General features: G+C 36.1%; 1 protein-coding gene across 1 annotated transcript in view; it reads left to right on the top strand.

Annotated features, from left to right (window-relative positions):
* The window catches only part of PLCL2 (phospholipase C like 2), a 100,428-nt gene that overhangs the window by 61,494 nt on the left and 21,793 nt on the right, over positions 1 to 17,141 (top strand). The window contains exon 5 of the mRNA XM_077176525.1: positions 14,910 to 14,985. Coding sequence (XP_077032640.1) covers positions 14,910 to 14,985 — 76 coding nt within the window. The remainder of the gene's footprint in view (positions 1 to 14,909; positions 14,986 to 17,141) is intronic.

Genomic DNA, 17,141 nt, shown 5'->3' on the forward strand with positions numbered 1-17,141 from the left:
AGTAGTTTGAAACTTACTTTGTATCTATAAACCTCTTACTACTTTACATTTTTTGCTTGGGGGACCTTGGTTTATTTTGGCTTTGGCTCAACATCGAATACAAGAATGTCAGGCACTGCTTTTAGGCACTGTAGTTTTATAAGCACCTTGGCATGTAAAATTCTACACATGCTCTTTTATTTTCCTTTTCTCTATCTTTCTTACAGATGTCATTTGATTAGCCATTTTTACACATGTAAGCATCTGTAACGTTAATTTCAGACATTATGTTTCAGTAAATACATAAATTGTGTCTAGAGAGTGGAAATTAAACATGTTGCAGTAAAAAAAGAAGGAAGAACTGACGCACCAATAAATACTCATTTACATCTGCTTTGCATTAATTTGAAATGTGGAAAAAAGATCAAGAAGGGTTTGATTTGAAATGTCCTCCTTACTGCCACTGAAGTGATGTGGCAGAGTTTAATTGATTATTTAATCATTTATTTAATGTTTTCTTTCATGTGATGATGATTTTGCAATAATTTTGTGTGCTAAAATGAGAAACCTTATCTGGCAGCATCGGGTCACTTGCCTGAAAAAAAATGGAGAAAAATTAACCAGTATCCCTGTTTCAGATATATAGCTTGTAAACTACTGCTTTCTAAAGAAAAGGTAGCTTTAGAATTATGCTATACCAAAGTGCAAAAACCACTCATTGACAATTAGCAATGAAGGCAGGGTTTGTGTAGTTCAGCGGTGCCATAGATGACACAAAATCGGGCTGCAGTGATAGCAGAGCTACAAGAAGATCGTGCATATCCTCTTAGTGGGGGCTTACAGGATATCACTGTAATTAGGATGTAAACAAGCTTGACTGTTGGGATTACAGCTGCAACAAGTAAAGAAGTTCTGTTTTCTTGCTGGAGATGTCTTTACCTGCAGTTTGTTCTGATGTGGTGATGCTGCTTGTTAGTGACTGAGCTCTTCTAGGTACTTAAAATCATAGTTCTAAATCTGGAATACATTTTTTTTAAATATACTTAGACAAAGGTGACTTGTGACTCCAGAAATCTTTACAATCTAAGTTTGCTTTGCTCTTTGGCTCTCACATATGGTTTTTCCCCCACACATATTATACTCTATACATGATTTGAATATTTCTGCACTTGAGAAATCTATACTTCACTTATACATGTAAAAGTAATAGAACATTTATTTACTGGCAAAAAAAGCATTTGTCCATCTTCTTGTCCCTAAAATAGAAATACTCAATTTCAAAGAAAGAGTATGATAGTGCTTCTAGCTCTAAATGGTATTGAAGATAAGTAAATTTAAGGTTATTTTAATCAAATATAAGTTAAAATAATAAGACACATTTAAATTTGTGACATTTGGCTTTTGCTAATACTCTGTTCAGTTTGACAAAAGATTTTAGGCAATTAAAATCTGTAGGGTATGCTGGGAAATGAAGTCAGCCATGGGAGACATATTCCTGTGCTCTTATTTCTGAAAGCACATTGTGAAAGAGTGGGAGACATCTGTATCATCATCCTTTCCTCAAAGAGAGAAGAAGAAATGTGAGTGTTTAGTTCATATATGGGTTTTTGCTGTAGTGGCAGATGTTCAGAGTCTGACAGTTTTATGGTTTGGGGGGGTTGTATGATTTTGGTGTGTGTCTATATAATGAGCCCTCAAAAGGACAAATCTTACCTCGTTAGTTTTGACTTGGGATATTTTTGTCACGATTCATTAGTACGTGGGTGTAAAATTCTGCTTAATGAGAGTTCTTCATGCCAAATTGTGGAAGGGCAGATGTACTGACAAAGTAATGATTACCTATTTGTCTTACTTTCTGCTGGCTTAGGCCTCAGTACAGGTCAGAATGATGCATCTCTGTACTTCCAGGGTGTCAGGTACTGTATGAAATCATGTGGATAAAAAAATAGAGTTCAATGTTTATGAAAGAAACCTGGATTGGTATATCATAAATGCATGCATAGGCTCTCACTACCTTGTGTGCCCTCTCAATGTGGCACGTGCAATGGCATTCTCAAAGTGTGATTGTTTCAGGTTTATGATTTTTTTTAAGCTAATGAAGGGATTCTTGTGTGTCAGAAATACTCTCTTTTCTATAAAACAATAATAAACATAGAAGGTAATATTTAAGATTTTAATTATTCAGAATTTGTTTACATTGGGAGTGCATGAAGAACTCACTGTTGCTCTGTCAAGTGGGACAGGATGCCAGCCCTGAACAGCAGGACAGTCAGTCCACCTTTGGTAATTGGTAATTTGGTAATTTGATAATTGCAAATGAGTGGAATACTGCAGGGGCTGATGGAAAGGAAAGAGTATCTTCAGTGTAACATGAGTTTTTTTAAAGAAACGATGAGGTAAATTATAATAAAATAGTGTGTCAGTAGATATTTGGGCGTTTTATCTTTAAACAAATAGCACATAGTTAAATAGCTTTCTTAAATTATCTGCATTCACTTAATGGAGGAGCTGTTAAGTGATCAAGGCTAGTACTAATCATGGGTTGAAAAACCAATGTTATAGGAACTGAGGTATCATTTCTGGATAAGAAAAACCAAATATATCTAGGAATTTTTGAGAAAGGCAAAAACTGCAGGTGTATTTTTCTTTAACTTCTCCATGCTCCTGAGTATTTTTCACCCTACCATCTTTTCACTGTTTAACAATGTTTTATTTTTCCCTCTTGTTCATGAACTTCAGCTTCCTTTATGTGATACTTCAGCATGCACTCTGTTGGTGTCATCACACCCATCACTGATCAGTGCTGCAGACTGAAGCTTGGAGTTAAGGCAAGTGCCTCTTCCACACCATTGCATGTTTTTAAAAATGTCTTATAACCTTTAAGATAAACAGTAAGTAAACCTTAAAAGTTATACTATGGCAAGAGAAAAAAAATAAATTATGTCACCTTCAGTCTGCAGCATTATTCAGTGATGAGTATAAGAGCACTTCAGAGATATCCTAGAGTACCATGCAAATGATGCCAGATACTGTTGAGAACTTGACTGTCTCTGTTTGCCCTTAGTGGAGGATGAAGGGTCCCATTTGCTGAGGACAGGGCTTTCTGAACTTTGCAAGCAGGCATTTACTTCTAAGAGAAAAACTAACAATGAACAGGCAGATAACTGTACCTGTGTGAAAAATCAGTAGTGCTGCTACAGTAATTAGGATTAGATGTTATTAAATCCTAATTAGATAATGCTTCTAGTTCAAATTTTTCAGTTTTTGGGGTGGTTTTTAATTTTTATTTTTTTTGAGGTGATTTTGTAATTCAGAATGTCTACAGAATGTGGCATAAGTCTGTATTTTATTTAAATGAAATCAAACAAGGTGAATAGATTTTGTATATATACCCTAGGGAAGGTCATGAAAGCAGGTTGTGTTTCTTGGTGGTGGGAGTTGAGAGATAATGAAAGTGAGAGGTATTAAAAGAGAGTGACACTATTAAATTGGAAAACACCATATCATTGGGGATGAGCAGTGCTGTAGTAAGCTTAAATCCCGTTACCTTATTTTTGGCTCTTTCCAGCTACTGACTCAATAGAGCAGATTGCAGGTGCAATCATGCAGAAGTTAACTTTATGTTACAGAGCTGGAAATTTCAGCAATGAGATAAACTAAATAAGATAGGCTATATTTTGAACTTGAACTGGAAAGCAGATAATTTGACACTATATCTGGTAGAGTTACAGACTGGATTGATACTAATAGGGCTATTAAAAGCCTATCTGAAAAGGACTCATTGTCAAGGTTTGGTAAAATATTAGTAATCCTCTCAAACTTCAGCTACTGCTCAAAATTTTAAAAATTCTTCACTTTTAAAACTCATTTTTATATTAATATAGATTAATTGAGCAGAGATTTATTGGGCATGTTGGATTAACTCCATAATTCTGTAGGAAGCCAAGGGTATGTTCATTGCCTCTTTCACAGGGCCTAAGAAAGAGTGATTAGCAGATCTGTTTTGATTTAGATTTAGTTCATAAAAACTGTATTAGTTTCCTGTTTTTGATGTAGGTCCTTGGTTATGGTTACTGTGCAAATACAGTAAGGAGGATTACAGTTATGCTGTGATTATAGATTTGTATCTTGAGAAACATGTAGAGCAAAACTTCTATTTCAACTCAGCCTGCTAATGTGTCAGGGTTATTCAGCTGAGAAGCCTTTGTTCCCCAAATTACACTTTGAGGTTGCAAACTTCTGGGGCAACCAAAAAATGCTGGATGCAGTGCTGGTAATTCTCTCCTAAAACTGAGTGAAAATGTTGCTTCAACTTGTGCAAAGGCCTAAATATTCAATTTCTGGTTGTGTCAGAGGAGGCTGAGTTCAGTAGCACCAATCTCCTGTAGCAGAACCCAGTCTTTGGATATCACAGTATTTTAAATCACGTGATAACATCTGCTCATCACTTGCATTGTGCACTTGAAGAAAATTCAGATTTTTCCATATAGTACCATTCCTGAGGAATATGTGACTGGCATAGACCATGAGAGCTGTGTTCTGAGCCCAGTTGGTTCAGAATGTTGTCCTTGAGCCCATGACTTTGAAGTTAAGCTCCATGAGTTTTCCATGTTACAATTTATCTCTTAGTATTATCTGGCTTATGAAGAAGAGAATTTAATGCTTTGCACAGAAGGTTGAAAAGCTATTATTCCTTGCTTTTATACTTGAGAGCATAACTACATAAAACAAAACAAAAAGATAAAAGAAGTAGTCAAAAGAACAGACATCACAGACACTAAAGATACCGCCTGGGGAGTTTGAAGTAAATATGTAGCACTTATCAAAAACACTTGGGGAGAACAACATGGAGGAGGTTCTCATGAAAATAAGGCATCTTCCAAATAGCTGAAGTCATGTGCAAATGGGGAAGACAGGATCCATATTTAACCCTGCCATGGTTAAATAAGAAATAAAAGAGAACTGACAGTGAAGAATTGCTAAAATGATCTTAAAAATAACAGTAACCTCTTTTCTGAAAAAGCAGTAACAGAAGTCAGTCAAAGATTATGTAAGTTCACTAGCTGATCAATGTTTAAAAGAAAGCCCCAGCTAAAGAGGCAAAGCCACAACACTTAATTAGTTTTTGCATCTATATACCTGTAGAGATCAAGGTTTCACATGAAACGCTTCTTTATGAAAGACTAATTGCAGAATTCATCTGTAAGTGAAAGGCTGACAGAAGATATTACAGAGGAAAGGTAAAAGACTGGGAAAATAATACAGCAGGAAGAGGAGATACTCATTTAAGAGTTCTGAAAGATCTCAAGAGTTGATGTATCGAAACTGCTAATTGTTGTGTGTATTCTCTCACTTGAGACTGACTATCAAAGTTGTTAGTGTGGTACCAGTGTTTTAAGAGATTTCCAGGGAAGATGATGAAATTACAGATCAGACAGGCTGACATCTGTACTGTGAAAATGGGTGGAAACTGTTTTGAAGAAGAAAATTAGAAGAAACATGGAGAAGAAAAATGTGTCATGTTGACGAAGAGTCAATACAGCTTTTATAAAATGAAGGGCTCATTAATCCCTTGGAGTTCTTTGATGTCAAAAAGCATGTAGACACAGCAGATCAGTCTGGTTAGATTTTCAAAAGCATTTGACAAAGTTTCCTTTCAAATGCTCATATTAAAATAAAGTTACCATTAAATTTTTAGGCTTTTAAAGTTATTAGATCTTTTCTGATAGCTGAAGTGAATGTTGGACTCAACCTGGTGCTCCAGCAGGAAAAGAACTTTTAAAGACACTTGCTTGTGTTGATTTTTGCATTAAGGGTGTGTTTTCCCAATAAGTGGATTAGAGATAGTAGATATAGCTCCTGCAACTTTGATGTAGCTCAAGTAGCTAAGCACTCTGGAAGCTGTATGAATTAATGCTGCCCCCAGATTTGCAAAGATCATCAAGGTGGGAGGTATGTAGCTGCTTAGACTTCCAACAACTTTCTCAATCTTAGTGGTAGATTGTTATAATGTGTGTTAAAACAGTAAATTTCAGAGTTGGCAACACAAATGCAGTATTTAAATTGTGATAACACACAGTGTCTCACTGTTTCCATTATTGCCTCTGGCTTTCTACAGTATTGCTTACTTTCATTATCAGTCTCTGCAGAATAGAACTGTCTTTATTTAAGTAATAAATGGATATAGTTTGGTGGCAAAGAGATCTAAGGGAAAACATACATCACTCATTGCAATTTAATATTGCAAATAGCCCAGGTAATGGTTTTTGCCATGTTTAATAAATTATAGTAATTGTAGATCCTGGTTTTTGAGATTAATTGAAATAGTTACTGATTGTGTAGCTGTTAGTCTGTCATAAAAACTGAAAACAAAGCATTCATGGAAAATATAGTGAATAGCTTGGACAGTTTCTTCAGAAAGAGTTGTGCTGCTTATTATCAGTTTTTATTTTCCTGTTTTATAACAACATGAAGGTTGTAATTATGCTTCCAAAAACAGAGCTGCAGATGATAACCTTAGCTTATGCTGGGCTTTTTCAGTCCACAAAGCAAATGTCTAATTTTGGGTACTCAAGGCTCCAGTGCCAAATGTTGTAAAGTATGAGCTGCTTTGCATTGATTGAAAAGCTCTGATAATGACAATTTAATGCTTCTGTGAAGTCAAGATTTCTGCATTTCTTTTTGAGAGCATGGATGGTGAAGCTTTTTGTATCCTCTCACTAATCCCATTATGTCTAATGGCTGACTCACAGAATTCATAAGAGCATAAAATAATACAGCTACTCAGGAAGAGGAGTGCGTGTAGCTTTCTGTCCTGTTTTAATGTAGTCCAGTGAAATGTTTATGGAAGAGCATAAAATAGGTCAGATGCATAGGCAACGTCTCATATGTATTACATATTTCCAATAAGAGTTCTCTTTCTCAATAAGTTTTAAATTTGGTGTTTGTCTTTTTGAGTCCATCTGTGTGAAAAAAATTGTGGCTATTAGAGCTGCTACTGATGGTTCTCATTTCAGAAATAACCTATTAACTGCCTATTAATTTTTTTACACAGATGATAAATTTTTGCTTCTTATACAGATAGAGGATATTTTAATTTCATATACATGTCCTTACTTATTGTCCACTTTTCACATGGTTTTTCATTCTATCAGCTTTAGTTTTAAAATTATGAAAATAATTTTGCTACAAAACCCAGGTTATCAGGAAAGTGAAAAGCAGTGACTATTGGATTTAAAAAGGGTTTATTGTCCTTGGGTACATAGTTTGGAAGAGAGCTGCTGATTATTTACTCTGTCTTCAACCTAGTCTTTCTCATATACTTGACTCGTGAGGAATTAAGAACAAATAGTTCTCTTTAATGGAGGACTTGTGGACTGTTTGTTCCTTTGGTAGATTTTCTTAAACTGGGGGAAATTAATTCATTTTGGGTTGCTGCAGAATTAAGAACAGATTATGTTCTATTTTTTCTCAGGCCTACAAGAATTAGTTTTGCTAAGTGGATTTCATATCTTAGATCTTTTGATCCTGCAAAGTATTATGGCATAATCTTGTCTTGCTTCTTTCTAAAGAAAAAAACCATTTTCCATGTATGTGTTTTCTAGAATATAAAACATTTCAACAAGAGGTGGGAGAGGAAAGGTAGGCTGAAAAAGTTAGACCATGAGTCTGTTCCTATGTTTTTTCCACTTAAATGGATAAACTGCCACTGTCAGGTACAGCATTACATTTTTATCATAATATGCCAGTAAGTTCAGTAAGCATAAGGGAAATTTCATCTGCTTTTTTGTTTGCCTTTTTTTTTTTTTTTGGAAGAGGGCAGTGGTTTAAAGTTTAAAGAGAAACATAATACTTGATTATATCATAACATAAGTTATGCTTGAGGGGAGGTGTTCCTTCCCCTCTACTCAGTGCTGCTGAGGCCACATCTGCAGTGCTGTGTCCTGTCCTGGGTTCCCCAGTGCCAGGGAGGCGTGGATGTGCTGAAGAGTCAAACAGAGGGCCACTAAGGTAGTGGAGCATCTCCTACACAGAAAGGCTGGGAGAGCTGGGATTGTTTAGTCTGGGGAAAAGAAGGCTGAAGGGGATCTTATCAATGTGTATGAATGCCTGAGAAGAGGGTGCAAAGAGGTCAAGGAGCAGCTACTTCCATTGGTGCCCAGTAACAGGAGAAAAGACATGAAATGAAAACCAGGAGGCTCTGTCAGAACACCAGGTAACACTTTTTGACTCTAAGGATGACTGAACACTGGAACAGGTTGCCCAGAGAGATTGTGGAGTCTCCAGCTTTGGAGATACTCAAAAGCATCTGGACATGGCCCTGGGCAGCCAGCCATGGTAAGTGGCCCTGCAGGAGCAAGGAGGTTTGGATCAGATGACCTCCTGAGCTCCCTTCTAACTTTAATAACTCTCTGCTGCTCTGCTAAATTTATTTTCTTGTACAGCTGAAGAAATATTTTCTAACTTAGACAATACATTTGCTAAAAACCTTACTGCTTTGAAGGAAATTTGGTTTGATGTGATTAATCCTCTGTGTGTAGAGAAGTAGCAGTTAGCAGCTTGATTTTCTTACCTTGGTACTTTGGACTGTATTTGGATAGGAGAAAGATCACCTTTTGTTTATAGAGCTTTGAACTTTCTGTGCAAAACCACACCTGATTTTTATCTATAAAGATGTTACTATTGATTGTTGTCTTGAGCCAGAAAGTTCAGTTCTTTTGACTGGATATGTCAACTTCACTATAATTCTTTTTTACATAGGGTGGTTTAGGTTGGAAGACATCTCTGGAGATCATCTAACCCCAACCCCCTGCTCAAAGCAGGATCAGACAGCAGGTTGCCCAGGACTGTGTCTAGTTGGCTGTTGAATATCACCAAGGGTGGAGATTCCACAGTCAATCTGGGAAACCTCTTCCAGTGTTTGACCACCTAAGATTTCCCCTGAGCCTTCTCTGCTCCAGGCTGACCATTCCCAGCCCTCTCTGCCTCTCTGCATATAAAAGATGCTCCAGTTCCTTAGATCTCTGTGGGTTTGTACCGGACAGTACTCCATATATTTCTTGTACTGAAAAACCCTCACAAGAAAGAGATGGGAAAAACTCAGCATGGGTTTACACAAGGGAAATTAGGCCTAGCCAATGTGTGTAGCCTTCTACAACATGGTGACAATCTTGCCAGAGCAGAGGAAAGCTGTGGATGTTTTTTTCTTGGTAGAAGTCAACTTCTGTTGTTTGTGGTGGTCCTGTTAGAAGTTGGATGTTTCAGAATTCTTTCAGTGTGGTGTCCACACTGTAGGAACAGTTAGAGCACAATTCATTTGAGTTGTGAGGTTTGCAATCTGATTTTACAGCAATTTCCTTTCTTATTTGCTATAACACCATTCTTTTCCAGCAGAAAATAAAAGGCAGCACATACAGTTTAAAACAACTCCTTATGCAGCTGCAGAGCAAGCTGACTGTGGCCATTATCACTGAGAGGACTAAGAACAGTTCATTTGCTTGTTCCAGTGCCACAATAAAGATACCTTTTGGTGCATTGACATTGACTGCTGGACTGCTTGGGTACAATTTTTACAGACATCCTCTTAGAGCTGACCATGTTTTGTTTGAGGTCCTGGTACCTATAATGGTTCTCGAGGGCAAAGAGTTTATAAGGAGTCCCTACCAGAGTTCCTTTCCTGGGTGTTACTGCTTGGGGCAATGGTAGCAGCTTCTGATCCTCACTGTGTAACACATCTTTTGAAGTGGTGCAGATGCTATTAGCAGTTTGGAATGCCCTGTGTTTGGTTTCCTATTTTTGTGAAGGGCTGTTTGATAATGGTGCTATTTGTACAATCTTGGGCTTAATAAAATGTCTGAAAAATGCAAATTACATGTTTATTACTGCTGTTAAGATCTCCAGTTTGGCTTCTGAATACTAAGGATACATACATTTATTAGAAATGGTGTAGTTTGTGATTTCAGAAATGTATCTAATATGCAGAGTTTTGGATGAAACTAGAATGTGAGTGCCATTTTAATGAAGATTTGATTTATACCTACTGTAAGGTTTGCTGTTGGAATGTAGGTCTAGCAGTATTGGCAACACATTTACAGATGTCGAAATTTGAATGTGTGATGCGCTTTTCTTGCTAAAAATAACGTTCATCCTTGGTGTTGCAATTGTGTCAGTGAAGGTGTTTTCTCTCACTGAGTTTCATCAGCCAGACACAGTTTATAATTGGTTGATTTTTCCATTTTAAAATACAACTGATGTTTTCTTGTATGCTACCAACCAGTTCCACATGCAGAGGATTGGGTAAATCCTGGGGATTTTGAAAGATTTCTTTCCCAAGGCCTCTGTTAAATGTGATATTTAAAATATTTATGGTTGAGTTCAGTTACATATTTTCCACAAGTTGAGGGCATAAACAGAATGTTTTATCTCCTACCAGAAGACCTGGCTATGTGAGCCTAGTAGAAATAGATCTTGTTCAAATTCAGCTGAAATTAAAGAAATGGTTTCAAATACATGCATGTGTACATACATGTGAGCACTTGCATTGATCTACATGGTGTTAGTTCATAGCACTTAACTCTTTCATAAAACAACACATAAGACAACAAACTTTGAAACATAAAAAAACTATCCTAAAGGGTAGTCTAGACATTTATATATATAATTTTAAGTAACCATCTTAATGAGAGAGTTCTGTTTTGCAGAGAAGGAGGATAGATTTTTTTTCAGTATATGAGTTTTTCATTTGGTTTGTGAGGACAGCATCACATAAGGGATGAACTGTTAACAATTCAGTTCCAACTGTTTGAAGCAACAATTGTGATTTCTAACCATCATCATTGGCTTTTTAGAGTAGGAACAATGTATATAATCCAATAGTAATTGAGAATTCTGGACTAATCATATAATGCTTATTTCTGAATGATAATGATAAATAATAATAATAATAATAATAGCTACCTAATTTTTAAAACATCTTTCTTGACATTCATCCACTTGTTAGAATAACTAGGTAAAATGCTTGCATGATTTAACCAATATAGTTTGAAGAATACAACAAATAGATCAAACTATTAACCTGGCCTCTGCAAAAATGTGATGACTTCGAGGCTATAAAGCATACCATTCTGCATTTCCTGTTTTCCACTGACCAACAAAAAAAGTAGGATAGTCCAGTCTGAAATGAGCACCTGAGAAGTTCTCTGGTCATGCTGAGGTTGGAGTGTGGTGGTGGGGTGGGAATTGAAAGGAAAGTTGAGGCAATTTCATCACTATATCTTGTAAGTTCTGTATTTAAAATCCATTTTTGGATATTTTGAATCTTTGCTTCCAAAACAAAAGCAACATAGGTTAGAAATGTGAATCAGTATTGTAAGAGGCTTGCTAGAAAATATAGCTTACTAAACTTCATGTAGCATGTGTTCTTTTCTTGAATATGCATGGGCAATTTGCAATACATTTTTAATAATTGGGTGGCAACTGGTTGTTCCCTATTACATTTGTTTCCATTTCTCTTTCCAGATTTATCACTGATAATATTCTAGAAGTTAGATGTGGTTAGAAAATACCTGCTTATTGATTGCCTTGTTCAATATGGACTAATTTGGTGTAGAGCGGATCCTACCTGGTCTTTCTTCTCAATTTCCATAACTAATTTGCCTTGAGATTTCCATGTCTTATTCTGCTGCAGACATAGTGGTTTTCACACTGAAGCTCCTCTTTGCTCATCATTTTCTATTTCGTTTTTATATTGATCACACATATACATACCAGTATATTTGGATTAATTTTCTGTTTAAATATAGGCATTTATACATAGTTGTTCCATATGCTGTGTCTGCCAAAAGTCTTTCAGTCTCTGTGAATGTCTATATGAGTGTTTTCATGAGGTTAAAACTTTGGCTTGAACACTAGAAAGAATTCATATGTTCAAACACTCCTTAAGAGTAATTTAACAGATAGCTGAATCCATACTAAAATATGACTGTGTGGTGAAGAGCAATGTAAGAATAAAATTATAATGAAATAATAGTATTAGTTTATTAATCAAGCACAACTAGAAGGTGACACCTACTCATGCACACAGCATACTGCTCCATTATTTTCTTAGGGAAGGACATTTGAAAATTGGGGTGTTCCTTAACAGTGATTGAATGGTAGTGGCAGTCAACCCCTGAATTATTGCTAGCTCTGCCAGTTTTGCTCTGCAGTGCTGTTAATCTTAAATACAGCTTTGTATGTATTTTAGAGACCAAAGATAATGAAAGTAACTCTTACCGGTCTTGATAATATAAAACTAGATATTAGAATAATTTCTGCCACATGAAATGCATTGCCATTTTTCTTCAGAAGTTGCAAAGAGAGTATTCCTTTTGATCTGAGGGTATTTAGCAGCTTTCCATACTGGAACTGTGAAATATGAAATTGGCATGTTATTATAAATTCTTCAGTGTTAGCCTGACCATGATGAAAGAGCACTAATACAGTGATTAGTTTCTTTTCCTTTCATCTGCAGAATCAGTAAAACGTTCTTCTTTTGTCAATACAGAAAGTAAACAAAAAAGCAGTAATGTAAGCATTTTTATTCATCTTAGAATTCTCTTATTTCTGAAAATCAGTGCAGCGTCTCAGAGTAAGTTTTCTAATCAGCTGAGACTTGTTCTCCACTGCTTCTAAATTATCTGATGTTCATGTAGGCCATAGAAAGGAAGCAGAGCAGGTAGATATGTTCTGTGTCTGGAATAGGACCTAACTGAGATAACTTAGAAATTATGTTATTAAACACATGGGGTCAGGAAAACAGTGTAGGGCAGTTGTAATATTTCTTACAATTCCTTCAAGACAAATACCTTGAACAGGCAGCACAGTTGTTCTCTTTTTTTCATGAACTCCAGTCAAAAGAGTGCTCAGGTGAAAGGACTCATATTGATAGGGAATCCCTCTCTAGTTCTTATTATTGTGTATTAGCAGCCCAGAAAAGCCCAAGATTCATATGTGCTCAGCATTTCATTTTTCAAGGTGATTTTCAATTCAGAAAAACCTGCTTTAGAGTTTCCTTTCCTTTCCTTCAGCAAAATAACATCAGCTATTGGAAGTATACAGCTGACATCAGCTATGTTTTGGTTCTCTCAATTTAAATTCATTGCAGAAACAAATTTATTATGTGACATACATATTGAAGCAGGTAAATCCTTGCCTGTCAAGCAAATTTACAGTGATCTTATTTCAATTTGTGAGTTCTGTTTTAGAGACTGAATAGTAATGAAACACAGTGAAATGGGGCTTTCTCCTTGACTGATTAGGAATAGTCGGTTTGCAGTGCTCCCTATGTGGGTGAAATATAGTATTCTCTTACTTAAATTGTCTTCAATTTGTTACACTTAAATAGTAATCAGCATAATTCTATCTATATGTGGCTTTTGCTTGAGTGAAAATTGATATTTATATTCAAAAAACAATCCAGTTTAAACTGTGGTAAGCTAAAGTTTTTCATTTGCAGCTTAGCAACCTGATTAAGTTATTTTTACTTCATATATTATAATTTATATTTATTTAAAGCAACCCTGACAACTGACATCATATAAATCAGGCTAAGTAGATACTCTAAAGAGAGATTAATTTGGATGTGAGAATTAAATTAAATTATCCAGTATGATGACCTCCACCTACTCTAAAGTTGCTTTTTCACATGCTGTTTGTGTGTAGCAAGTAAAAATTCAGGGTTTGCATCATTTTCTTTATTGGTTCAAACCAAAATAATAGAAATGGAACTAGAATTATTTTTAAATGCTTTGTCGTTTGTTTAAACCAGATTTTTGTGCAGCTGACAGTTACAGAAGCCTGAAGAGTAGTTTGTCTGTGCAGGTGTTTTTCCTCCTCACTTGCTTGCACACTTGTCACGATCAAAAATCTGAGACTTGCTTGCCTGCTTCTCAAAATTGATTTATGCCTTACTTGGAGCAATGTTCAGAAAAACAGCCTCAATGTCATTCAGCTGGAGAAGGCTCCTTCTAATATGTGTGAGGGAGTTATGCCTCTTACAGTAATTTTTCTCTGAGGAATAGAGAGAGGTTTGGGCTTTTTTTCCCCTGTAACATTCCTTTTTCCCTGTAACACGCTTTTATGAGGAGGATTGTTCCTCCTCATAAAAGCAAATGGTGATCTCCTAAGGAAAAGCAAGTTCCACATGAACACCCACATAAGTAACATGTCAAAAATTTAGTCATTGTTTTAGTGGAGAGAAAATTGTCTGCTTGAGTGGAAAGCAGAGATGTCAGTGGGGAAGGTGAGAAGCAAAGTTGTTACTTCTCAGTACATACCCTAGGCTGAAAATTCTGCATGGCTCCATCTTAGTGCATTCAGCTGGGATTCCCTGAAAGGCTTTTTGTTTAGAAAGATCAGCTAAAAGAATAATTTATTTTTCTTATCCTCCACTACCAGCCTCAAGTGATTTGTTTTCTTCCATAAAGCATTGTCTCATACATGAGGGCAGGTCTAGCCACAAAAGGGAAAATGTAGAGGAAAAAATCCGGAAAAGCAGTGGAATGATGCCTAGGAAAAAGGATGCACTGGGTAATGAGTGATCATCATCCTGAATGTTGGAGTGCATAAGGAAGAGGAAAATTGCATCCAGGTTATCTCAACCAAGCCACCAAAAGTGAATTGCCTGGTTGTATCATTTCCAGTTGCTTTGATAGGCAGTGCATTATGGAGAAGACAGTCCAAAATAATTGTATTTTTTATGCCTTTATGTTACATCTAGGGCACTTTGCTGCCTCATTATGACCAGGGAAAGGAGTCTATTCATTATCTTAACGATAAATATTAGTTTATCGATTTGAGTTCAATTTTAAGCTTCATTTACAGATTAAAACTTTTAAGTAAAAATTTAATTTTACTGATATTCTGTATATTTTTATTTATTTTTTCTACAGATGATTCACACCATTAGGACTCTGGTTGAAAATACAGATAGCTTATATGAGAAGATAGTACAGTGTCAGAAAGCAGGTAAGTATAAGCTGCTTTTAAAAAATATTACACAGAACTTACTGTATGTTTTTTATTTTCCAAAACTTATGATCAATATTCAACTGTAGCAAAAAAACCCAAAACCCAAACAACCAAAACCCAGCAACCAAACAACAAAAAACCAAAAATACAAAAAATTACTGTAATTTAGGCAAATCCAGTAAGAGTGAAAAGACATTTCAAATCATAGAAAGCAAAGATTCATAGAATTACATCTTGACTTTGGAAATTACAAGTATTTTATACATGGACCATAGCTTGTCATTATAGTCATTTCCACAAATGAAAACACCAAGGTTACAGGAAGCAAAGAGAATGATCTTTCTTCACAATGAAATTTCTTAACCATTTACTTCTCTTTCTCTATGTGAGAACTTTTCTTCTTTTGATGTGGTGGCCCAATGTCTTCAAGAGCCTTGGTGAAACTTGAATTGTCAGGAGAACATTGCCTTCTGATAGTTGTGTAACAGTAATTCAGATGTTTGGTTCCTGTATTTCTTTAGATCTGTTGGGTGGATGCCCTCTGGTTCTGTGTTGTTCCCACAAGTTCTCTGAAAAGTTTCCTGGGTCTGATATATATTTGAAATAGATGGTGCAAGTACTTCTTGACCCCTTCACAAAAGGACCCCTTTTTAATGTGATATTTTGTAACAGTTTTGTCACTTGGGCACAGCTGAGTTTTGAAGGTTTCCTGCTTGTTTTGATAGCATGCCTGACCTTGTTGTTTAAACATGCTTGTTTTCTTTTGAACTTTCAACTGTTTTATAAATAATGTTACAAATTTGCTCGAAGTGATGCATCACATTTTGCATCAGAAACAGGAATGCTGCCAAAGACTCAGCCAAAGCATTTACAGAAATGTTTTGCATGACTCAATTGGAACAAAAGCTTTTTATATACAAATACATTTTTATCTGTCTGATATTTAGCATCCTGTAGCTCCCATTATCTTCCATAATTTTGTTCCATTCTTTGATTTGCTTCTCTGCTCTCCTACAAATTCCAGTCCCTTTGTTTTGTTCCTTTTTCCCAAAAAGAAAAAAAGAATGCTCTTACACCCTCAGCCTTCCTTTACAAACTCCCTCCTGTTAACAGTGGCTTTCAGATCAGCAGCAAGAAAGGCTTAGCCACTTGGAATTTCTAGATCTCCCCTTGATTCACAGCATATAATCCTCAGACACTGTGAACTTTAGTCAAACCATAGGACTGTCAAAATACCTGAAAGTTTTAAGTTGCCCTGTTTACTTGAAATTGTAAAACATAAATACCATGAGTGACAAAATATTACTTCACATATCTTACTGATAGATGCAGAGATTTATCTAAAATACTGTGGTGATTTTGGCTGGGATGGTTCTTTTTCTTCCTAGTAGCAGGTATGGGACTGTGTTACAGAGTGCTTTAAAATGGGGCTGATGATGCAGAGATGTTTTTTGTTGCTGCTGAGCAGTGCTTACACAGGATGACGTTTTGCTTTGCTTGTATGCATGGCTTTTGCTTTACCCATTAAAGTGTCTTTATCTCAGCCCACAAGTTCTCCCACTTTTATTCTTCTGATTCTCTCCCCCATCCACCCAGCAGCAGTAAGCAAATGCACAGCACTTGGTTGCTGGATGGGGTTAAACCACAGCAGTACCAAACACAAAATGTATTGTGCTGTTGTAAGGACATTGCCTACTAGATGTGTGTGCTTGCTTCTTAAATCATCTCCCAGTTATGTGGTGGTAGTGTGCTTAAATTTTTTAGTGTCACCAGTGTCTTAAGCAGTTTAGATCCTTGGTTAGAGGCAAGGCAAAAGCCAGTTGCCCAAATTTTTTTATTTTAGAATTGTTGCTCTTCAGAAAAGATTGCTTTCTACTAGCTTATATGGATTCCTGTAAACTTCCATATATCTGACTTTCTTGAGTCTTACTGCCTTATTTTACATGAGGGACAGTTGGGTCCAGGAATCCTTTGCTTAAGATGCTAAAGATGCTTAAAGCCTCTGCTAAATAGTGGAGATTTTGATCTCCTTCAAATGAGAGCCCTCCAATGTGGTGACATAAGCCTAAGTATGGATTATGTAATAGATCCTCTATTTAGGGCAGCTTTAGGCCTGAAGGGTCAAGGCATTTTTTTAAGATGAATGAGCTGAA

Source organism: Agelaius phoeniceus, chromosome 1 (genome assembly GCF_051311805.1).
Source record: "Agelaius phoeniceus isolate bAgePho1 chromosome 1, bAgePho1.hap1, whole genome shotgun sequence".
Classification (NCBI taxonomy): Eukaryota; Metazoa; Chordata; class Aves; order Passeriformes; family Icteridae; genus Agelaius; species Agelaius phoeniceus.